This window comes from Amblyomma maculatum, chromosome 8 (genome assembly GCF_055883805.1).
Source record: "Amblyomma maculatum isolate TAMU_Amacu chromosome 8, ASM5588380v1, whole genome shotgun sequence".
NCBI classification, from domain to species: Eukaryota; Metazoa; Arthropoda; class Arachnida; order Ixodida; family Ixodidae; genus Amblyomma; species Amblyomma maculatum.
The window spans coordinates 105,438,883-105,462,808 of record NC_139351.1 but is presented as its reverse complement, the minus strand read 5'-3'; the positions used below and the strand labels follow the sequence as shown (position 1 = coordinate 105,462,808).

Here is a 23,926-nt window from a genome sequence, read left to right as displayed (position 1 = left end):
AGGTGTTCGTTAGCGCACAGTCAAAAATTTTCTCCACATTTCGTATTCGCTTTCTTTCTTTTTATTTAAATGGTGCGCGCTGTTCACATATTCTCTTCCTCACTCTCCCATTTTGATTATATTCTGGGGCAGTGTTTCCGGATGATTGCGTTTTCTGCCTCCTTTGCCTCTGTTTTTCTATGCTCCCCCCCCCCTCCCCCCACCTTTGGAGTCCCCATCATCGTCGCTAACTTATGAGGCTAGTAACGTCCATGCACAGCTGTGTCCCCGCCCCTTTCTCCCCTTTTTCACCCTCCCATGCCCACCTTTCGTTTTACATACTTCCTTTTTCCAACTCTGCTAAGCCTTCGGATTACGCAGTGAGCGCGTGCAAGAGGGATGCCAAAGAAAGACAAAAAAAAGGCAGAACCCGTGCGGGTTGGTAGGGAGCAGCTTTTCCTCTCGACGCCGCCGCCACCCCCGGCTGCTCCCGCGTGTTTGCGTTGGGAGTCTCCCCGTCGTCCATAGGAGTGCGCCGAAGCGATTCTTTTCTCCTTTCCCCAGCGCCGGCGTCCCGTCGACGGGAATAGCGTACAGCGTCGCGTCACTACGTCTCCCGATTCTTGCGGGAAGAAAGGAGACGAGGATCCCTATATGCTGCATGCCTGACCGGCTCACTGCGCAGTCTGACGACTGTCGCCACTTGCGTGCAGCCTTGGCGCTACCTGCCAATGAATTGCGAAGTTACCAGAACGAAGACCGTATTTACTGGAATTTAATTCTGGGGACATTTATTTCACAAAATAGTGGAGGTAGAAGGATACTCTGCATGCTTATTAAAGGTGAACATTTGGTGGGAGAAATGTTGTTCACGAATACAGAAGAATTGTAAGGTTTTTTTCGTTATTTCTTAATAAAGTTTATGTTCACTTCGGCTTTAACCTTGGTTGGAACAAGATGATGCATATAGGCTGTGTAGTTCTTCACTTCCACTTTTGTGTGGAACCGAAGGAACAGGCACCGCCCTAGTGCCATGTATATTATGTAATGCGGTTGGAAGCAGAAGCGATTGGCCTTATGTGGTCAAGCATGTGAGCCACCTTTTTCTTCTTCTTCATTATCATCATCCGGACTATAGCCACTGCAGGGCGAAGGCCTCTCCCACATTCCTCCAATTAACCTGGTCCTGTGTTAACTGCATCCACTTTATCCCTGCGAACTTCTTAAACACATCCGCCCACCTAACTTTCTACAGCCCCCTGCAACGCTTTCGTTCCCGTCGAATTATTTTCTACCCTTAGGGACCATCGATTGTCCTCTCTTCGCACTGTCCATTTCTTCTTGATTTCAACTAGAATGTAATTAACTCGAGCTATTTCTATCACCCACTCTGGATGCTTCCTGTCTCTTGACGTTACACGTACCATCTTCCGTTCCACAGGTCTCTTGCATAGTGGGCCGCTTTTCATACGCGTAAATTCGCGCTTTGTTTCGTAAGCCCCAGTCACTCACTTTGTAAGGCGAATTCGACTGCTGTCCAAAGGAATCGTATCCAGCGATGATGTTTCACGCGTGAATTCTTTTTTATTTGTCAAGGAATTTGTGGGGTAAAATTCGGCGAAAAGGGAATTTTACAGGAGTTGCTGGACATCTTAAGTACGCAAATTGACTCACTGTTTTCCAATTGCTGGAATATTTGAAATGGTGTGGGAAAAGGGGACCTGAAGTAGGGATTTCGGGATTTGATAAGAAGAAATTTTCAATGACATGTTAGAACGTCACTCAATTTGCGTTGGTTCTGTTTTGGTCAGAACACATCGTTTCCATCGCCTCCTGTAATATCGGCTTTCGCGCACTATTTTTGGCGGCAGCTTTATAGGGACCCATAATCCCTCACTTCGCGGGCGCCTAGCGGCTGTCGCGCTGTACGCAACTATTAGGTTCGCAGAGCGCGCTGTGCACGTGGGCGGGATTAATTCAGTTCGCTCTCCCGGGCTGCGCTCGCACGCATTTCTTTATCCCAGTGCGCGCGCTTCGCTGCTGAGGCGCGCTGTTTAAGAGCTCGCGCCGCTCGCGTTAGGGACCTCGCTTATTGGCGGGACGCAAGGGCTGAGTCTGAACCCGCTGCCGGGGCCCCAGGGATGATAAATAGCAAAAAAAGAAAAACGGACGAGAAGGCGGGAGGGGGTCTGGTTCGCACGTTGTGAAGCGAGGGGAGGGAGGGGAATGTTCTCCCTAATCTCGTTGTAATTTACCTGGAAGAGTTTAATTAAAGCGGACGGTTCCGCGCAGCTGCCGGTTCGGACGCCGCCGTCGGCACTTTTTTGCCAAGCCGTCTGGATTAACGGCGCTTGCCTGCTGGCAGAGCAGCTTTCGCCGTCTCTGTTTCAATCGTCGGTGCCATGCCGCCCGCTGAGTTGTTTTTCCTGCTCGGCGCAGTTTATTATTAATAACGTCCTTATTATTATCCTCGTTTCCACAAATACCCCCTTCAGTTTTCTTTTTGCGCGAGTTCGCTAGGCGTTCTTGCTTGCTTGTGCGAAAAAAGCAAAACAAAAACGCGCTGGAAAACCAAATGTAAATTCTCGAGGGTTGTCGGCAGAATGAAGCAAGTTTTCTTTTTTTTTTTTTTAAAGCTTACTACTGCATGTGGCTATAATTCAACACCACTTCTAATTTATTATTTTTTTTTTTTCCCTTGTCGCGCAAGTATTCCCTGAGGCTGAAAGAGAAAGGAGTTGGGGTTGGGGGGGTCAATAACATCGCCGCAGTAATGTGCACGGGATCAAGGGAAATTAGCGCCTTTGACAGCGACAGATGCGTGCGCTAACCGGGCTGCACGCATGCGCGTCAGGCTCATGGCTACTCCTGGCACGTTAAGCCAGGAGTAGCCGGTGTTATTTATCGGTTCAACGCCGCTGAACCAAATATTGAGCGAAAGCATTAGCTTCGGGGGACCGAGCGTTCTTCTCTTTTTCATCTTCCTCAGCCCACATATAAAGCCCCTCTTTAACCAAGCCGTATGTACGTGCCTTAGTGGCGTAGTGGGGTAACGTGAATGCCAGGGTCCTAGCAGGCTGAGTCTGACATAACCGTCCCATGTGAAACGAGAGACCTAAGTTGGCAGCTCCTGCTGACCGCTTGAGTTGGTATAGCCCAGCTCTCACCCTAGTTGTTGTTGTTGTTGAAAACCTTTATTTCCACCGAGAAGAAGCTCCGTTTCGGACTCCCCGGCACGCAGGCCTGATGGAGCCTCTCTCAGGAGCCTCGCGAACTAAGGTCGGGTGAATATGGATTGTTGGCCTCAGCCGCCAGGCGGATGGCTTGCTGCTGCTGAGCGGGGTCCTCGCTTCGCAGCAGGGTGTCACGTGGGGTGTGACGTCACAGCGTCACGTGGGTAAGACATAGCTACCGGCTGCGCTACGCTGAAGGCTGGAAACCAAGAGTAGTATTGGTTTCGCAATAAAAAGCTTTAGAATATCGGAAACGCATATAGTGTAAAGTACATCAAAACGCACCGCGGGCACTTATATGCCTATAGCTATTTATACACGCGCACGCTATATACAATGCGTTTCAACTTGGCTAAAACTCTCCAGGCTGAACACTGCGCATACTGAGCGTTGGTCGGCTCCTTCGGCGCCGCGGATTACCAGTTCCGTGCCGTCGACCAATTAGCCGACTGTCTTCGTGCGTGGCCGCGGCGGCGAGCAAGCAGCTTCACAGTGCGCCGACGACGTGCCTTGTTTTACGTCTCGCACGTCCCCCTCTCCCTATCTGGGGAAGGGGGAGCTGCCTCTGTTAATTATCCTAATTAAAACCGCACACGCCGCTGTGAATAACGAGTGACCGCTGCTGCCGAGATGCCCGGCGGCAGCGTGCGGCTCGCCGCGCGTTCGCATCGCTCGGTGGCGCTCCCGCAAAGCTACGAGCCCTGGGTGCGTAAACATGGTGCGCGGTTATTAATCGTGGCGCCGGTTCCTTGCTTACTGGCTCTGCAGGCTGCATGCCGGGCGCTGCTGTAAGTCGGCGGTTCGGTACCCGGCAATAGAGGATCTGGGGCCGGACATCCGTCAATCGTTGTGCACATTCTGAACTCCTAGTATAAAGAAAGGCTGCCAGGTTTTTCCCTTCTCCCACATGCCAAGCTTTCTCGTCAGGATCGTTGTGCACATTCTGAAACCCCAGTACACGATAAGAAAACACGCCCTTTCACCTGTAGCCGACTCTGGACGTCACTGCCAGGCCAGAGGTCGAATGATTGTTATGATGATCATGATGATGCCATTTGGAAGACCTAATTTTATAGGTATTTCTGTCCAAAGGAGCCGGGAGTGCAGAAGAGGCTTGTACTTGGAAGCCGAATAACGAAAACGTTTCCTAGCCTCCTTTCGCCCTTGTTTTCGGAAGTCACAAAAGGGCCGTTTCGTTGAGGCATTGAAGTACGTAGGCGAACTTTCATGCTGGAAAGTATTGTTAGGCGGCTGTCATTTCACGGCGTAGAAGCGAGCGCTGAAATTTGAGTTCAAAAGAGCAAAAACTGGGTGGTTAATCCCTACCCCCCATTTCTCGCCTTCACCCTCCATTTTCTTTATATAAGTTGGAAGGTTAAAGATGGGCTGCTGCGACAAAACGCAACCCGTGCAAAGTCGATGTTTATTACGCACGGCACTCGTGACACAAACGCTGGTGAGCGCTCGCCCGCAGCGCAGGCGAAAGTTGGCCGGCCTGCTCGTGTTTTTCAGTGGCCCCCTCGGAAACGCTGATTCGCGTCCGGCTGACTGGCCCCGCAGGCAGTGCAGATTAGGCATGGTCTGCCGCGTGAGTTGCGAGCAGCGTCGCGATGTTGAAACCGCGGAGCTCCCAGCGAGGGAGTAGTGGCTGCGATGGCCTGGTATTTACTTACTCTAACGGCTGCAGAACGGATTGAGACTGAGGAGCAACAGAAGAGTGCACCAGTTAAGCCATAGCTCAGTCAGTGCTCGTTAGGCCGGTTTCGGGTGGAGCGTTCGCGACGATTTTCAAACTCGCGACCTTGCGATGGAAACGCACTAGCTGCAGATTTTGTGTCCTCATTTTCAGCTGGCCAGTGCGATATGGCGGTCAGCATTTGAGATAACTGGCCTCAGGCTGCAAAATCCCGTTTTCCATTGTATCGATGGCGCAGCACGCATTTTCATCCTGGAATGAATTGACCCCGCCGCTTGCACACCCAGAACATGGCTGCTCTGTTGTATTGCGTTGAGTTATGCTGTACTGTCTTCTAAGCTGGTGCAATTGGTTGGTATGGCGTGGTTGGTGGTGACGTGGTGTCACGTTTCGTTGGGAGATGTTTTGTTGTGCAGTGTCATGACTCATGTGTGATGCATTTTGGCGGCTTCTGAAGATCCTTTCGCCTCCTGAAAACGAATCGTATGCTCGGAGCGTTATCAGTCTTCCCTAAAGTTTTGTCCACCGAGTTAATCCAGCAGCGCCTCGCAGCGTACTGCACACAAACTGAAAAAGCCGAAGTCCGTCGTTGACGAGCGGCGCGCGCCGGTTGCCTCATCTGGCCGTGCTCGGCGCTGGCGTCGCGCGTAACACCGTCGTTCCTATTTCGTGTGTAAATAACGGACGCTTTCTCCCCTCTCCCCGTCTCTGTGTTTATCAACCTCATGCGCTCGCAAACACTGGACGAGGTTGGGTCTTTAGTGTTTTCTACCCCCACGCATATCGTCCCCCTCCCCCTTTTGTTCTTGGCGGCGGAAAGGGGCAAAGTGGCAGCCTTGGGTGCGGCTCGCGCGCCGTGCCTAATGACACTGGACACGCCTTGCGGTCGTTGGGAAGGAACCCCCCGACGGCCGTGGTCATGAGCTAGAGCGGCCAGGTCGCCCAGACTGTCGCGTTCTACGGTCTAGAGCCCGCTTGCTTAGCAGCATTCACCTTGTGGAGAGTGCCCACCGCGTGTGACTCATCACGGCCATCATGGACTGGTCGGTACTCGATTAGTTTAGGGGCGAAGGATGGTACGTGTAGTATTTGCGTTCTTGCAGCCGATTTGGAGCAGTGAATCACATTCTTTCTGCCTTGGGTAACTTGAGCGCAAGTTTTACATCTAATATGCTGGTGGAATGATGCATGTACTTCAGATTTGCAAAAAAAATTTCAGCCCTATAAAGCTTGCTGTTCAATCGCTTGGTGGAGCACTTACGATAGCCTTGGATTTCAAATACGTTTCGGAATCAGGGTATGCGTTGTCCTCACCTTGCAATATCTTGAAGCATGCGTTAATTCCGTAAATCTAGAACCCCGGGTCGCTGCCTTCGCTTTCCGAGGCACCGCCTCTGCGGCGTTACGTACGGTATGTAGGCCGGTCGCGCCTGGTGGATTAAGGTGGTCAACCCAGCGGTGACGAGATTACTGTGTCCCCTTCCCCTGTCGAGGGACCCTGTTGCCCATGCGACGAAGCAGGTGAGGGGATGGGGGGAGGGGGTATAGTGAGGAGGTTTGGGCGTGGCTGCGGCTCGGGCATCGGGGAAGCTTGTTACGCCCGGGGACTATTAGGCTCGTCGCCACGCTGGAGTCCCGTCTGTGGGACGCAGCTGTGTCCTTCGCGTCATAATCAGTGCGGCGTTTGCCCTCAGTGTATTCGCAAGTAACCTTTCGGCACCATCTGTTTCGTCTTTATATTGCTACGACTTCTGTGTAACTTAAATGCTTTTTTTTTTTCTTGGCGTTCTCATTCACTCAAATAGATGATTTAGCACACCGTGATCCGCGATCCGCTACCGTGATCCGCCACCGCGCGTTCCACTGCGCATGCTCAGATCAATTTGATGTCAATAGATGGCGCCACATACTGGATGTCGGTAAAGCCCGATGTCGGCACATAGACCTGCCGCATCGGAACCAATCAGCTTTTGCGCCCCGCCCACGAGCGGTAGACAGTCACGGTGGCGGATCACGCAGATCACGGTATGCTAAATCTCTCTAATGACGTTTACGACGCCGACTCTTACGGCAACATCGGTGCATCTGGCTTGCCGTGTTCAATACTTTTGGGCAAGTTATTGCCTTGATGTTGTTTACAGTGCTATCTCATGGTCGTCGCAAAGAGCGCAGACGCGCAGTCTGCATTTCCTGCTTGTTTTGCTGGCCCGCCTGCTCGGTGACGGAAAATGTTGACGCCTCGATCTGCTTTTTACTGGCCACAGTGTCTGCACTTAGCCTTCATATGTTTACTTTGCTAGGTGCCCTGTTTTCATGCCTTAAGTCGTTCTCGTTCGCATTCACCCCACTTTTTAGTCATGACAAACCGAAGCCGCCCCGCCTTATTTTTCGTCTTCGTCATCGAAGACGAGGAGCAGAGTTGCGTGTAGAAATAAAGCTATCGATGCCGGTTGGCTTCGTGTGTTGACTCCCCGTGGTTAAGGCAGCGTGAGGCTAAACCCTGAGCCCGTGTCAACAGTTAACTTTGTCGTTTTTAATGCCATTTTGGCGTGGTTTGGAATGATTACACTGGAATACCACTGATAATGCGTACGCCTCTAAAAATAATGTCCTTAATTTTTTCCCCCTTTCTCTCTCCTGTTCGCAGTGCGTCCGGTCGCCGCAACGATGGTGAGGAGGCGCCTCTGCGCGGGGCTTCTACTCCTGCTGCACCTCTGCGTCGCGTCCTGCTGGGCCCGGAGAGGAGGCGGTGAGTGTGTTTGCACTGTACGCCTCCAGTTGGACGTTTTATTTCCAGCCGCGTTCCGAAGCAGTGGGCGTTCTGTTGGACTTACCAGTTTACTGACCAAAGTCCGGTTAAAAGTCTGCACGTTGCTTCCGTAGCAGCTGATCCTGTAGCAATTACACAATATTATATAAAGGCCATTGCGCGGGTAGCGAACGGAGTCGCCGCGCGTGGACGAAGATAACGACGTATCCCCCGAAAGAGGTCCTCTGGAGTTCCATATCGTGCCGGGTGCTGACGCTACCACCTGTTAACCGGCCATGTTAGACCATTAGGTGCCAGATTTCTGAGCACAGCTTCAATGGGGTTTTGTTTACCTTCGAATCTGCGTTGGGGCTTGCCGCTTTAGCCTATAGTCTCGGGCTGTACTCAGCGAAAGCACGTGCTATCATTGCTAGATACTGAGCAAGGGACAACTGCATTTTGGTCATGGTACTGTGTTTCCACTTCAGCCCATCTCATCACTTGAGCTGTGGCCTACGTTGAGGCAAAAGTTCGTGAGGTAGTCCGCTGGAACTCCTTTTGCGGTCCCGGTCCGTACATGTTGCACAAACTAAAAGACATACACGAAATACAAAATATTTTTTGTTTCCTTTTGCGTATACTTCGTACAACTTGACACGAACAGTCTATAAAGCGCACGTTTCTATCTTGCAGTTTTCATGTTTACTGGCTCTGTCAGCAGACATGGCGGTAATTGTGAATTACAGTAATGAAATTACTGTAATTTAATTACTTTGTCCGGTAATTTGTAATGTAATGAATTACTTTTTCAGTTTGGTAATTTAGTAATGTAGTGAATTACTTTTTGGAAGTAATTTCGCAGCAAAGTAATTAATTTCTCTCGAAATTACTTTTACTAAAGTGCGCCATCACTCCTTCAATAGACAACAAAGTAGAGTGCGCGAAAGCAGGAACGACGTGCTGCAATCCGAAGCCAGCGTAACGGATTGGTAAAAGGAGACAGAATTGAGCAGAACTATAGTCAACTAGAATACTCTGGAGAACAAGTTGTTGTTTTGTTTAATAGCTTTACTTAGTTTTTGCATTTATGGAAACTAGAAAGTAATTTCAAAGTGATTGAATTACTCAGTAGAAGTAATGTAATTTCATTACTTTTGGGGAGCAGTAATGAGTAATGTAATTTAATTACTTTTCTGCGATTTTCAGCAAAGTAATTAGTAATGTAATTTAATTCCTTTTCAAAAGTAATTTTGCCATGTATGTCTGTCAGTAAGCAGGGATAAACAAACGAAGCGCCTTAAAACACTAGCCTCCTCGCTTTGTTTATTTACGTATTCGAGCTGAAAGCGTCCCGCGTTTAAAGTTTTTCTCGAACGCCGTGTCCCATCGAATTCCATAGGCGATTGAAACATATTATTGGAGCAACTGTGAAACCAATGACATGCCGCGCTCCGCACTCCTGCCGTGACGACACGTTGCTAACATTCAGTTCAACCTCTGTCCCTGCAGTGGGCATGTTTTGACCGGTATCTAGGGGTTTCGCTAGCTGTTCGGGACGCCACGCTGAATCTTCATCGGGCCGTCAACTTTCGATAGTGCCATGTTTTCCGTGGGTGCTCGCACAATCCGGCTGTTGTCTCGACCGGGGGCGGCTTTGTTCTCGTCCGCTCGTCAAGCAAGCCGCGCGCGTGCCCGAACTATCGGCGAACAAGCCTCGAATCCCGCGTTAATCGACCCGTCGCGGGCTGCAGGCCTTGTGCTCGCCTGGATCGGTCTTTCACGCTGATCCCCCTAATTGGCGCGCTGCAGTCGTAACAAGTCACGCTAATCCCCCCGCTCGTCGATCGCGCTGCAGCTCTTCGTCGTCGGCGGTGGCGTGACGTCACATTTTAAAAACTTTGGCCTCGCTTAGCCGGAAAGTCCGAGTTGCGCAGTTTCTTTTTTTTTTTTTTTTCATAAACTTCACGATTGTATAGAGCACGGCTGAGTATCAGCGACTGCTTAAAAATTGCGTACTCATACGCCGACTGCTTGACGACGCAGTCGGGCAGGCCGTCTGTCGCAACCTCTTATGCCGAGGCACCTGTTGCGTCAGCAGCTGTAATGGGGTTGAGGTGCATAGTCCCGATTCAGCGCTTTTTCTTATCTAGAGCGGGTGTCAAACTTCCAGTTCTATTCATTTATTATTTTACTGCAACCTCTATAATTGTTGTAAATATGTTTCAGATTTTAGCAATGTTCAGAGGTGTATTTGGTAATGCATATAGAACCTAAAAAGGTGGCTAATAACGTGTGGAGTCTTTGCAGAAATATGGAGCTCATAGACTAGCCGATGAACGGCTTCTCTTTTGACATTAATTTCTCACACTAAATGCTTCACGACTGGCGACAAAGCCAACGATCCGAAACTTGATCTACAGTTGAGATCTAAAGACATCGAAGCATTGTTTTAATTGAGCTTTTACTCATTTTCCAAATCGTACTAATGAACAGGGTGACAAAAGTGCCAGTATAAAGGAGAATCTACTATATATCTGCAGAAACTAGCCGTCTTATTTTTTATTGGTAGGCGAGTGGGGACTCCCTACGCATGCGTGGTCTCCAGGCTGTACCACGTGCCATGATGTCGTGATGTCATTTCATTCTCTCTGGCGAGTTTCCCGCCGGCGTCGAGAAGGGGCAGTCGGGCTCGTTGCTGGCGGCGTTACGCAATTCGCCCCTGGTCCTCGCTCCAAATGGCGTGTGTGCGTGTGTCCACTCTCCGCGGTTGTTTTGCCGGAGATCCGCCCTGCGCCGCACGAACCGTCGATGCGATCTTTCGAACGACGACGTCTTGCAGCGTGTGCGAAGACTGGTCAGACCGCTCTCCTCGCTAATCAAGGCAAGGAGCAAAACGGGGGCAGCTTCACAGTACTCGGAGCAGAGAAGGAGGAGAATTCGTTCCTGTCTCCTCTTTCTCTCAAGCTCTGCTTTTCGAGGCGTCGGCCGGCTCGCTGACGTCCCTCAACCGGCCGGTCCTTTTCTCGCGTATTTCTCTCGCTTGTGTTTTGTTTCAGGGCGACCCAACCTCCGCCCTCCCTTGTCCGCCGCAGATCGGCTCCGTAGGCAGCAGCATACCCCCCTTGGCGCGTTCATTCTACGGCCATTAGGTCGCGCCGTGTTTTCATTCTCCCCTGCTTGTGCGGCGCGGCTTTCCGTCGCCCGCCGCCGTGGATATCCGGCTGCTCCCGGAGTGCGCTTTTCGACTCGGTCCCTCCGCCGCGCCCCGCTTCTCTTTTGACGCCCGGACCTTTCTTTCTTAGTGCGTTCGTTGGCTCGCTTTCTTTCTGTGGCCAAGATGGGGAGAATGCAACTGTCTGCACTCCTTCCTTCCTTTCTTCCTTCGGCATTCGCTGCCGGAGGGATGAAAAAACCTAGAAGCACTAGAAGCAGGGCTCCGCCGAAAACGCATCTACCGATACGGAGGAGGCTAGACCCGGAGGGCCTCCACTCAGGCGCACGCGCTCTCCGCGGAGGAAGAGGAAATTGTAGAATGTAAAACGAAATAAAGGTGATGGGGGGGAAAGAAATGAAAGTGCAAAGAGGTTCCCTCGTTGTGTCCGTGTGTGTGTGGAGGGGAAATGGAGGAGGATAAAGCGCATAAATAAACGAGTGGAAAGGCAGGCAGCTTCTCTTCTCGAGGGGTTCGGAAGGGGGACCTGGAATCGACACGCATGAATCCCACGACGAGAGCGTGCACACGGTGCGGCGGCCGTTTTCTCTGGAGCTACTGGAATTTCTTTCGCCCCGCTTGTCGGGAGGGCGAGAGAGGGTAGTGGACCGCTCTCTCTCGCTTCCTAGCTGCGTCGGTTGCGCGAAGTGGTGGAGGCCCTACTCGTAACGACCTAGTCGTCGGTTGGTCGCTCGGTCGGTGGTGGCTGCACCATCGCGAGACCTCGCTAGCTAGGCCTTACTAATGTCCGTGGTGTTCTCGCAACGCTCTTGGTCTTGGAATTCTCTCGCTTTCGGGTTCTCCCTCATATACCCTTTCTTTCTAATGCCTCTCGCGTTCTGGGGAGTTGTACTTTTATTGCATTGCTGTTTTTTTTTTTTTTTCCACCTAGAAAGTGATGGCGAGCTCGCTTGCCTTCCCTGTCGAGTCAAATTTATGAACGGACATGTTCGCGCCATTAGGCGAGGCCGGGTCTAGTCCTACATTTCATGTTGCGCAAGTTAGTAGTGTCAGCCGCGTTGGTGGGGGAAAAGAAATGAAAACAAAATGAAACGAATAGGTACTTGGACGACGCGCACGCAGTTCTATCAGAGTTCGCATGCCACCTTAGAGAGGATTTTTTTTTCTTTCGCAAAGTGTTTTATGCTCATTTTATTACCCGCGTTGTGCCACACGCTCTACCCGTTCACATTACTGGCTCTACTGACCAGTTTGTGGTTCCAGTGCCGGCATAGAGTAGCTAGTTCACTGTAGAGTAGCTGACCTTGCTAGCAGTTCCTCTTGTCACATCTGCGTTTTTTTTTTTTTCTTGAAACGTATGAACGGCGTAACTAAGTAGAACCTTTTTAGAGATGCTAGTTCAGTCGAAGTCTTCCGCTCTGCCGTCAAGGGTAGCAGTTGCCCGGCGCATTTGGCACCTCGTGTATTCAGTATGACTCGTTCGCGTGAAGTGCCATCGCGCACTGTTGGCTGGGAACTGTTTATACACTCTAACTTTACACTCTATACACTCTTTTACACTCTAACTTTTACACTCTTCTAACTTTTCGAATACGAGCGCTCGGAGCTCTGGCTTCTGGTAGTGCCGCGTACGCGTTTCCGGTCACTGGTTTGCCGTAGCTCCGCAGGTTGTTAATTCACGATGACTTCGTTTAGTAGCGTCGACAGCCGCCCCTGCAGTTGGCAGACCATGCACTGGTGTACTTCTACACCTCGTCCCACTCGTGTACGCCTGAAATTAGCGTTTGGCGATTGACTACACGCCAGAAGCCCGCTCACAACCCACGGTCTGCATCCGATGATGGACGGCGCGCGCGCCTTCGCCGCTACGCTCGCCCGAGAGTATCGGCGCCATTTCGGCGAAGTTAGGCAACCCGCGCCTTATTTTTACGGCACGGCGCGTGGAAGGCGACCTTCGCGTTCCTTCGTGGCGGCCAAGCCCCGCTCGTGACCACCTGCGCCCCGCGCTCGCTTCCCCTCCGTGCATATAATGAACTGTCTCTGCAAAGAGCTTCTTCGCGAACCATTTGTCGAGCTTTTGTTTTCGTGTTATTTTCTTCCCTCCGTCTATCGCTTCGAGGCATCCCGTACTGCTTCGCGAGCGATTTTCCTTTGAGCTGCAGAATGGATACTCTGCAACCGTATATATCCTGCCATGCTTTAACAGCTCCGAGAATTTCGCTATGCACAGACACCGTCTCGGCCGGCATGTCGCAAGCCTTGCAGGAAAAGCAGCGTCTGTGCTCCGTTGTGCGCCGTTGTGCGAAGGTAGCATCGGCGGCAGAGTCTTTATTCTTATTCTTTCTTTCCCCGGATTCGCGAGCGAAGGAGTTGCGTGTAACACTGGCGAGATTTAGTTTGCGGGTAGCATTTGTCCTTCTGCAGGCTTTCCTCTTATGCGCGCCTCGGTTTGTCGAGATGCGCTTGAACCTGCGCGGGTTGCTTCTTCGACATTTGTCTAAATCTCTTCTTCGAAACGGTGTACCCGTGTAAGCGCTCCAAAGGTGTGCCGAACGTTGCACAGAAAATGAACTTTTATACGAGGCGAACTTCAAACATGTGACCGTACCTTTCCGCTCGAACAGCAGGCGTGGGATGCAGCTGCGCAGAATGCGAGAAAAAGCGGCCTTCTAGATCTTCGTTTTGTTTTATTTGGCGCCCGAGGTCCATAGCCGGCGGGCAGGCTTCTCTGCAGCGCGGGTCAAGCTCATGTCGAGAACTGTACGCCTCAGCGCCTCGCGCTTTCATTTTCAGGCATACATAGCCCGTAACCCCTGCCCCGCGTGCTCCCGGGTCTATAGCCGTGGGAAAGCCTTTGGCATATATGCCTACGGCTCCAACGGTCTCGCTTCTCAAACGGATGTTCTATTTGCGTTTCGTTACGCTATATTTTCCTACGAAGTCCGCGAAATCGGGAACCCCGCGGTTCTCCATTTCTTTCTCCACTCGCCCCGCTCGCACTGAACCGTTTCGCCTCAGTTTCGCAGTGCTTTGACCTCCTCACTCTTCCTTACAATCTTTTATTTCCCTCTTTATCTCAGTGACGTTCTCTCTCTCTCTCTCTCTTTCCTACGACAGTGCAACGCCGGTGCTGCGTTGCGTGGGGCGGCTCTCTTGAGCGGCGCTCAATTTCCGAGCTGTTGTTCTTTTCCGGTCTGTAATTCTCCCTTGCCGTGCGGACCCCCCTCCGTCCCGCGGCCAGTCCGGCTTGGGCCGCGGTGGTGGCGTAGCCCCACCCCGCGCTCGCGGTCTAGCGTCCGCGGTCCGCCTTGCGTTGTCGAAATCGCGCTCGCTCAGCGCCGCGGTCCGGGGAAGGCTCTCGCGGACTCAGCACTTTTTTCTCCCGCAATGCCCATCTCTCCGTCTCTCCCTTATTGACCCTCTCTTCCTGTTTCTATAAGGTTCGCTCTTATGTGTACATTTTTTTTTTCATCTCCTCCTTGACCCTAGCTGGGCTGCTGGTGGCGGTCCTTTTCATTGTCCACTGTTTAATGGTGGCGTACTTTTCTTTCCTTCGAGGTATCCGCCGAAGAAAGGCGCGGTGTGACGAAGAAAAAAACAATGGAGGAAGATGACCACCTCCTCCCCGCGTTCGCAACCGTGCAACGCGGCGAAAAGCGGCCTCGTGTGGAGGGCGAGGGAATAGTGGAAGGGGAGAGGGGGAAAAGTATAGCGCTCTTCATTACGACGATTACCTCGTTGCTAGAGTACCCCTTTCTTCCCCTCTTACCCTCACTGCCTCTTCGTCTTCTTAACTCTGGTCTCTTGCCCCCCTCCCCTCCCAGCTCTCCCATACCTCGCTTCTTTATTTTCGCTTCAACTTTGCTATTGTCTGTTTACCTCCTCTTTTATTATCTCTTACTATCCCGCTGTGTTTTCTTTCAAAGCATTTTTCTTAACTGCATCCCGTCACATGTGCTGACGCTCGGGCGAAAGTAAGTGGTCGAAGGCTTTTATTTCCTGGCCTGTCTCTCTACATCTCCGGTCTCCTTGGGGAAAGAATCCAGCGCGGCTAGAAGACAAGGCGCCGTAAAAAACAAGTGGAACAACCAACGCGATGCGCCCGTGTTGCATGTGCGCAGCTTGTTTGTGCGTATCCCTTGCTTTTCTCGTTGGGACTCTTCATTTCGCCAGCGAGCGCATGGGAGTCTTTTGAGCGCGCTTGGCGTGTAGCCAGGAGTGCTTAGTCTCAGGGGAACCGTTTATGTCGTTGACACGGTATGGGCGATCAAAACGGCTGCCATATTGCATTGATGGTATACAGCTTAGGAGACGCTTTATTGCACATGGTTGCTTGCGAATGGATCTGCTCGGTGTCTTGTTTGGACGGTATTATCGGGAAAAGCAAGCGCTCCTCGCACTGAGTATAGACACCATAGTGAGAACATTACCTGAATTAGAATGACGAAATATCTCCGTGCCCTTTTTTCCTTGCAGTAGGTATATAGTATAGATACCTATCTTTTCATTCTTTCTCTTTTTTTTTTTTTCACTTTTCGCCGGAGTTTACTTTTCAAATTCACTGAATTAGGGAATGTTGCTCGCATGGAAAATCACCGCTTGAGATAAGGGATTCATCGTAATGCGCTGCCGAAGTATGCTGCCGTATGATGTATACAGTACAAACCGAAGCAATTTAAAAGGGAACATTTTCTTAAAGCACAGAGTAGATGGTCGATACGCGTGCTTTCGCAAGCTGCGAAGCGGAAAAGTTTCTCTCCCGAGAGCAACGTGTGAAAGGAAAAGTGAAAACATAAGCGAAATGCGAAGCCTCTGAAAGGGACTTTTTAGGCACACCGGGGCATACTGGAATGTAAGGTAAAACCACCTTAATACTGTGTTTTGAAAAATGCAGGAAGAAACGTATCATCCGGGAAAATGTATGATCCGAACTCGCTGATTCTGAAAAAAAGTTATCTGCTGAATGAGGTACGAACGCATGTAGAATTGAGATTTTCATTGCATAAAAGTGTTGACTAGCATTTGTAGACATCAAGTATGCACATCTTCTTTCTTAGCTTTCGCATAATTCAGTCTGCATTTGCATTGTCGTCAGCGATGAAGAGATTTAGTAACAAATCGGTTTTGTAGAACGTAGTAATGAGTCAGGATCGCTTCATTTGGTTGTTTCCGGATGCTTCGCCCCTTAACAGCAATGACACGTAAAGAAGCCATCGCGGAGGCTTAAAGGTACGCCTTTGCTCGTACTGCGCGTTCCCCAGTTCCGGCCCGCTCGTATGCAAGCGAACAGTTCAAATTATCAAATGATTCCCTCCTACGCCCCTAAGCCATCACAAAAAAGGAACCGCGTTGCTCCTCATGAAGTCATGTTTTCGCGGGAACGGGCGTTCCGTATGTTGGCTTATTGGCTTTCTTTGATACTTCACCCCTTTGCAGTTATACACTGCAGAAAAGCAACCTTGGCGATTGAGCGCCGCTGATCAATTTTTCATATCGCGAGCCCTCGTTAGCAGGTGTCCGGTTGATCGCAAAACGTATTATGCGAACACAATTTGTCGAAATTTCGAACGTATAAACCGGGAAATCGTGTAACCCCGTGGGCGATGCTTTACTGCCCGCGATTTTGCGTGGGAATCGTATGTACTGGGAACATACCATCGAGGTTCTACTGCATACTGTATATACGCCTTGCAGCGCGGAGCAACGTGGGGAGACGTTCATCGCCTGAGTATGGCGTGTACGCTTCGAGAAAACTTTCAAGCAGTAGAGACCAAGGTGAATGAAGGAGCCCTATAATTTATGAATGCGAATCCTTTAAAACATTAAAACTTCTTTCTGGGCAAGTTGGTGCATATATTGAGCGTTATAAAGTTAGATCGCAAAAAAACAAAAAAAAAACAAAGAAAAAAATCAACCACACACCGACAGAGTAACGACACACAGCAGCTTTAAATCCTTTAATGATCAAATCTTGCTAGAAATCAATCCTATATTGGTATCTTATTGCCTGAACTTTTCATCCGATAGTTCGTCGCCGCGGCTGTGCTTCTGAAAAATTCTGTTTTAGCAGTAAAGCAGATGGGATACTAAACGTGGGCCAGTGGAATGCCAGATACCTTTTCTCTCTCTGTGTGTGTGTGTGTGTGTGTGTGTGTGTGTGTGTGTGTGTGTGTGTGTGTGTGTGTGTGTGTGTGTGTGTGTGTGCGTGTGCGTGTGCGTGTGCGTGTGTGTGTGTGTGTGTCCTGGCGGTGCGAGATGTTGACAGGCTGTCGAGTGCCAGCCGCTTTGCGTGCAAGCATTTATTCCTCGTGGCTTAATGCACTGAGCACGACTGAGCCAATGACGTGCTGGTGCGGCTGCTCGCGGCAGAAATCCTTTATTAATTGAGCCTGCAAGAGTGAACGTTTCGAACGTTTCGCAAGGTTGTCGCCTGCGGCTGGGCTTCTGCCAGGAGTCGATGATTAAGCTCTCGCTGGCGGAGAACGCAATTAAAAGGCAGCTTCAAACGAGGGTTCAGTGAACTTCACGCTGGAGTAATCGGGACGAAATGCGACGCCTTCTTCAAGATACCACGTGCCATTGCGTAAATCAGAAGCAAATTTATTAACTCTATAGGGGTGCTTTTTCTTTTTTTTTTTTCCGATGACAGCAATTGAAATCACCGAAGAATGGAATGCGATGTCACAGAATGAGACTTGAGTAAAAGCTGTTATAAAGTGGCTGCGATTAGTACACAACTGGAACTAACAACTGCAATAACAACTGCAATAACAACTGCTCGTCGCAGTTGTGAGTCCTCTCTCGTCCGGTCTGGTGCTTTTCTATACCTCGGTCTCCTCACTGACTTGCTTCAAAAAGTGCGTGTATCAACTGGGTCAGATTGAGTCGCTTGTGATTTAGTAACTATTTATAGCCGCTCCTGGCGACCTCTTGATGCCGGGTTGGCGATCACGTGGAGCACCCTGTACGAATTAAATGCGACGAGAAAACCTAAATTCTCTCCCGATTGCGTGTTGTATCGTGGTCAGTGCTCACTGGTGATGCCTTGGCCACTCGAGTCGATTGCTGCCACCGGTTTCTTCGCTTCCGGAGCGTTTTTTTTGTCCCGCTAGGAAAAGGGGACCGGTATCGCGCGCCCGGACAGCCAACCTTCTTGGCGGCTGATTTATGCAGCACGGATCGCTGCAGCAGCCTTGGGAGCGTTTCCGCTTCCTCCCATGACTGCCTCTCAGTCTGCTTCGCTTTTCTCCTCTCCGGGTCCTGCCGTGCTACCTGTCACGAAGCTTTGGTCAAGGCCAGAAAACACGCGAAAAAACAGCACACCCAGAAGCAGCGCCCGTGGATTCGCTTCCCCTGTCTTAGCGTGCCCCCCCCCCCCCCCCCCCCCCCCCTTGGTTTTGGAGTCAAGTGTATTCGAAATGAGCGCATTGAGATGGCACATGTAAACAGAACTTGCTTATGTGCTGGAAGGTCTGGGATACTGCAGTAATGCCACCTCGACTGCGCTTCATTTTGCTCGTTACGTCGGAAACGAGCGTTTCACTGCATATGGCACTTGTTGCGTTTCCTCTGGCGCTTTATACTTTCTCTGGCGCTTTACTCACGGATGCGCAGCTCGGCGCCCGAAATGAATATTTCAACGGCGCGCCTGGGTTTACGCGCTGGATCATTTCCTCTCTTCGCTAACGCATCTTCCGGGTCTCAAAGGGCTGTCGTACCTGCGAGCGGCGCCGACGTCCAGTGCCATCGCGATTCGCCCGTGTGAGAGTGGCACCAGATTCAAATGAGAAGTGCTGCCGTTGAAGGTAGCCTCGATGAAAACGGAGCCGGCTGCATTAAGGGTCGCTAGGATGGAAGCCTCGATGACGATTATTTAGATAGGCTTATAAGTTGTTCCGATAAAGGCTGTGCAGATAAAGGTTATCATGATGCCTGCTTCGTTGCAGATTTTTATGCTATGTAGGAGGCCCATGATTATAACTAAGCGCAAGCTTCGCGAAGACACAAGAAAACAGAACTTGCGTCGATCGTTGCAGGTGGCACTGATTAAGAGGATCTCGATAGTTACGAATTCGTTGAAGACTGATCCAGATAAGATTATTACTCCTATAAAGGTTGCGCGTCCTCGTTGAAGCTGCGTTATACAGTCTACATTCACGCCTCTAGCGGCTGGTGTCTCTTGCAGGTGCAAGCCCCCCGTAAGCCCTCTAAACATTAAGTGCTTCGAATGCTATTCAAGTGTACTTGAAGGGCCTAGGTCTTTTCGCTTTTAAGAGAGAATCTGTACGCCGGGACCCGCAGGCGTCCGTCATCTCCGGTCGTCCTTCGTCAATGGGGTCGTCACGTGTTCGCGGTCGCCGCTGGCAGCAGGCGCGCCTTGAATAGCAGCGCGCAGCCGCGATTGAAAGGCGCGGCGCGGTGTCCGTTTAATAATGGAACTGTCGGAGCGTGGTGTAATATAGTGCGGTTCCCTTTTAATGGTCGCTTCTATTGTGCGAGCGTTGCCCCCCCACTCACCCCAGAAAGCTTCTCCTTTCTGGCGGACTTTTTGCCGCCGATGCTTTGCCGCTACAGGCGCCGCGCAGCGGCGACGTACAACAAAATGAATGCGCTTCCGCCGCCGCCTTGCCTAAAAAGCAGCAGCTCTCGCTGCCCCCCCTCCGCTTTCTCCCTCGCTGTTGGCAGGTAGGGATCAACTAAGCATTTGTTTGACGTCACACGCACACATGTGCAAATAAACAAAACGGTAATAGTAAATAATGTACGGTGTGGAGACGGGGGTCTACGAGCTGCTTGCGGTATGCGCGTACGGATGCATGAATGTGCAGTGTGCGTGTATATTATGTGTGCGCAAGCACTCTCCCTTCCCCCGCTTCCAAATCATTCTCCCTCTCTCTCCATCTATGCACCCAACCTGCCCGTCACAGCGAACGTGCGGTTTGTTTACTATGCCTTGTCCCCCACAGTCTCCCCGTACCATCGCTTCCCCTGTGCGGGGAGGCTGAGTTGGTGACAGATGTGTGAGCCTGCCTGGCCTGCCTGCAGGGCCTCCGGCAGCGGCGACGACAGCGCAATAGGTGCGCGCGTCTGTGCGTGAAAGCTTGCCTAGGAAAGGAGAGAGCGTTGCGTGGGGGGACTCTCGAAGCGGGAGCCCCAACAAAAGCCTGGGGCCTGCTCGGTCAAATGCGCGCTGCCTGCGCTTCAGAGCCCATGCGCGCGCGCTGCCGCCCTTCTTCGCACGTCCACGCTTCGCCGGCGGCGAAGCGGTGTGCTCGAGTGGCGACCGTGCGACGACCGGGAGCACCTACCTCCCCGCTGCTTTCGGCCCCATGGTCGTCCCTCACTTCGCATTGTCATTTGGCTCCCGACGTAGCGGCGTGTCTATTCAGCCCTTCCCTCGCTGTCCGTACGTACGGTTCAGCGCCGGTGCTTGCTTTCGGCGGCGCATTGTGCGCCTTTCAACAGCGCAGTTCATTCCCTTCAGCCAACTCTTGGCTTTCGGGGCCGAGCAGCTCAGCGGTTCGCGCTCCCTGGCTTCAGGGTTTTTTTTTTTCTTTTTTTTTTAAAAAAAACTAGGGTCCTGCTTGGTTTATTTTGCGGGGGTGATGTGTCTTTTTTTTCTGCCTTTTTTTGTTACATATTTCGGCATGGACCTCCAAATAATACGCGCACGTCATAACAATAAGATGCCGGCTTGGGCCATTCGGTACGGAGAGTGAAAGGAGGTCATTGCGGCGCGGCACTGTGACGACGTAAGCCACATAAACTGTCTCCAGCAACGTTCCACAATAAACAAGGGCGGACAAGTCAAGGGCACGCGACTCACGCATGGCTGTTCACTGGAGGCCATGTTTGTTTTTGGAGCGCCATTCAAGGCAGTCCCACAGTGCTTGTTGCTTCGTGACTCTGCAGTACGCGAGCTGCGGTGTTTTCGGGTGCGAAGAACCGTATTATACGTGCTCTGTTTTTTCATCTCAGCGATTGGTTTATCACGTTTTGTTTTTAGTCATCAATGTTTCAGTTCAAAACAATGCATTGGGCAGTCTCGCTGGGGAGTTTTTAAAGTTTTCGAATACCTCTTTTGGCCCGAGCGTAGCAGGCAACACAATGCTGGAAGGAAAGTATGGTAAAAGTTGGCAGCATGGTTTACAAATCGAGGCGCTCGTGCAGGCCCTACCATCAGACATGCCAGTAATTGAATTACAGTATTGAAATTACTGTAATTTAATTACCTTTTTTGGTAATTTGTAATGTAATTAATTACGTTTTCCGTTTGGTAATTTAGTAATGTAATGAATTACTTTTGGTACTAATTTCGCAGCAAAAGTAATTAATTCATTTCGAAATTACTTTTACTGAAGTGCGTCTGGTCTGTTCCAGGTTTTGCTCTGTTCTTGTTTTTGTAATGGCAAGTGCTATAGGAAAGAGGGAAGGAATAGCTCTATGGGACGGAATTTGACGGAAAGACGAAAGAATGTGTGTGCTTCGCGTCTGGAGAACAAGTTGTTTTTTTACTAGGTTTACTTAGTTTTTACATGGATGGAAACTAGAAAGTAATTTAAAATTGAATTACTCTGTGAAAGTAATTGTAGTGTAATTTCATTCCTCTTTGGGAGAAGTAATGACTTCTTTTTTCTGCAATTTTCAGCAAAGTAATTAGTAATGTAATTTAATTACTTTTCAAAAGTAATTTTGCCATGTATGCCTACCAATCTAGTCTGCGCGTGTTCCGTTTGTTAACGCGCGGCTTGAAAGCGCGCGCGCTCCTCGTTATGGTCATCAGGTATGCCGATAGCAGGCATCCACGTGCGGAAAAAGCTGCCCTGGGAACCCCATGTCTCTCTCTCTCTCTCTCTCTCGTCCCCCTTTTATGTCCTTCCGCGAAGCCCTCGATACGCGCCCGCAATGTCGCCGGCTGTGGCGTTGATGAGCACCAATTGCTAGGGTTTCATCGTGCTGGCCTTTTCCACGAGCACGCGCTGCTCTGGCTCCCGTTCCCTGCATACCGTAGTTGCAGCGCACGAGGGGAAGGAACCCCACACCGTTCGGCTTCGGTGCTTGATGGGAGGAAAGGCCTTTGTCACCTCGCCTATGCACTATATACATGGGTATATAGGAAAGCTCCCGCGACAGGCGGCATTGGAGAGGTGGGGCTGTGCAGAGGCCGTGGGGCGGAAAGGCGTCTCTCCTCTTAACAATGGCCGCTGCTAAAAGGGAACGCTTTTTTCCAGCAGCGACGTTTGCAGCCGCCGCCATCTGCCCTGAGCATTCGAGGGCCGGCCTGCCTCCAGGAGCGAAGTGCGGAAGCGGGCGCTTTCGCGAAGAAGCCGCCTTTCGGGAGCCCCGCGCCGCGCAAATCGGTTCCGGTTCTTCACTGGGACGCCTTTGCGTAGCTTTCTTCCCTGCCCACATTCTTTCTTCTTCAGTCGCCGTACCGTACTCGTCGCGCTTTGCATTGTGTTCAATTTTCGGTTCGATAGTTTTTGGCAGTCGTTGAAGGTGTTTCCGTGGCATTTTTCACTTCTTTTTTTCCCCTTCTGTCTGCGTGCTACGCCGTGCTTCTGACCTGCACTTTCGAAGCCTGCTTTTAGGGCGTTCTTTCGCTCTTTTTAGTGTTTCGGCGTCTTCAGTTTTCCTATTTATACTGCCGAATTTTCTTTTTCCTGCTTTTCATTTTTTTTTTTTTTTCGCAGTCCGCTTTGAGCGTTATGACCTTGCGCGACACCGGTTTCCCCTCCGCTTCGCGCCGGGCTCGCAAGAAAGCGTACACGTAGTGGGAGCATCGGCGGCGCTAAAGGGGCCCCTGGGATCGCGCTTCGGACCCCGGCGTGTACTACGCGTTCAACGTCGCGGTAAGACCGCGAAGTGTGTGTTTTGAGGAGGAGAAGGAAAAGCAGGGGGAACACTTAGGGCTCCTGGTGTGAAAGGAAGAGGTAGGCCAAAGTAGGCCCTGCCGCGTTTTTCTATTACTTATTTTTTTTTTACTATAGACCTGATAGAGAGAGAGAGAGAGAGAGAGAGAGGCTGGGCGGTCAGCTTGCGATTGTTACGCGGGCGCTCTTGAGTGGTCTGTTTGTGTCAGCTCGAGAGGCTGGCCAGTCTGGGATCGTAAGGCCACGCGGGGGTTTTTGTTGGCGCTGACGGATTGATAGACTCGTGGCTGAGCTAGGGCTGAACTCAGAGGCAAAAAGAAAAAAAAGAAAGAATGAGCCGCGGTAGAGAGTGGATTTCTTTTTATTTTTAATCGCCCCCTTGCTCATCGGGCTCGATCTTTCTTTGTACGTCAGTATGCGCGAGCGCTTCAGGGATTTTCGGGCTCCCGATTGGCGCAGCACATAATCGGTCGATGAGTGCTCGCCCCTTTGTAGCACGGCCTTCACCATCTCCGCCGTTTGGTAGCTGCAGCCAGTGTGGGCTGCTCGACAGGGCCCTTTCTCTCGCTGCAACTTGTAGTTCGCCTCGCGCGAGCTCTCGGCTTACTGAGAAAGCTCTCGAGAGTAGTTTACGCGAACTTCGATCATTTTCTTTGTGCGCGTCTCACAAGAAGAGCGACGCGCATGCGATTTTTTTCTTCTGTTATCTGCTCTTGTCTCTTTTAAGTCCAAAATGGCTTCTCTGTCTGACGCGAACCTTTCTGATCTGCTCATCGTTCGCTTTGTTACCCTTCGTATTTCCGTTTTCTTGTTTCACATATTCCGCGTCTCTCTCCAAGTTTCTCGATTTGAGTTAGGCTACTACACTCGTGTGCTCCGTATCCGATATTCTAAATTCCGTTCCTTACTTGTTTTCGCTCTTTTGGTGTACTGTTGACCCCCGAACTCTTTTGCTCTAGCGATATCATTCGCATCTGTTGCGACTGTTGCTTTAAAAACTAGGTGTTTTTCTCTAGTCTAGGCCGTCCCATAACTGAGCTTATCCATTTTTTGACATGAGAAACAAATTACAAGGAGTAAAAATACGATGAATTGGTCGCAGAACCAGTTTATCGGTCTCTGTTGCGGCTAACCGGTACCTCCACCACTCCTTGCGTACAAAGCGTCTGCGTGCCGTAAATCCTCGCACTGTTCACGTATTACAGTATCCCTTGCTTTGGCTCA

General features: G+C 50.8%; 1 protein-coding gene across 3 annotated transcripts in view; it reads left to right on the top strand.

The window, feature by feature from the left end:
* LOC146182108 (latrophilin Cirl-like) overlaps positions 1–23,926 on the top strand; it is a 450,055-nt gene that overhangs the window by 301,906 nt on the left and 124,223 nt on the right. For all 3 annotated transcript variants that reach the window (XM_084577117.1, XM_084577114.1, XM_084577116.1), the window contains one exon: positions 7,556–7,657. In XM_084577117.1, the coding sequence (XP_084433243.1) occupies positions 7,576–7,657 (82 nt within the window). In that variant the 5' untranslated portion in view covers positions 7,556–7,575. The remainder of the gene's footprint in view (positions 1–7,555; positions 7,658–23,926) is intronic.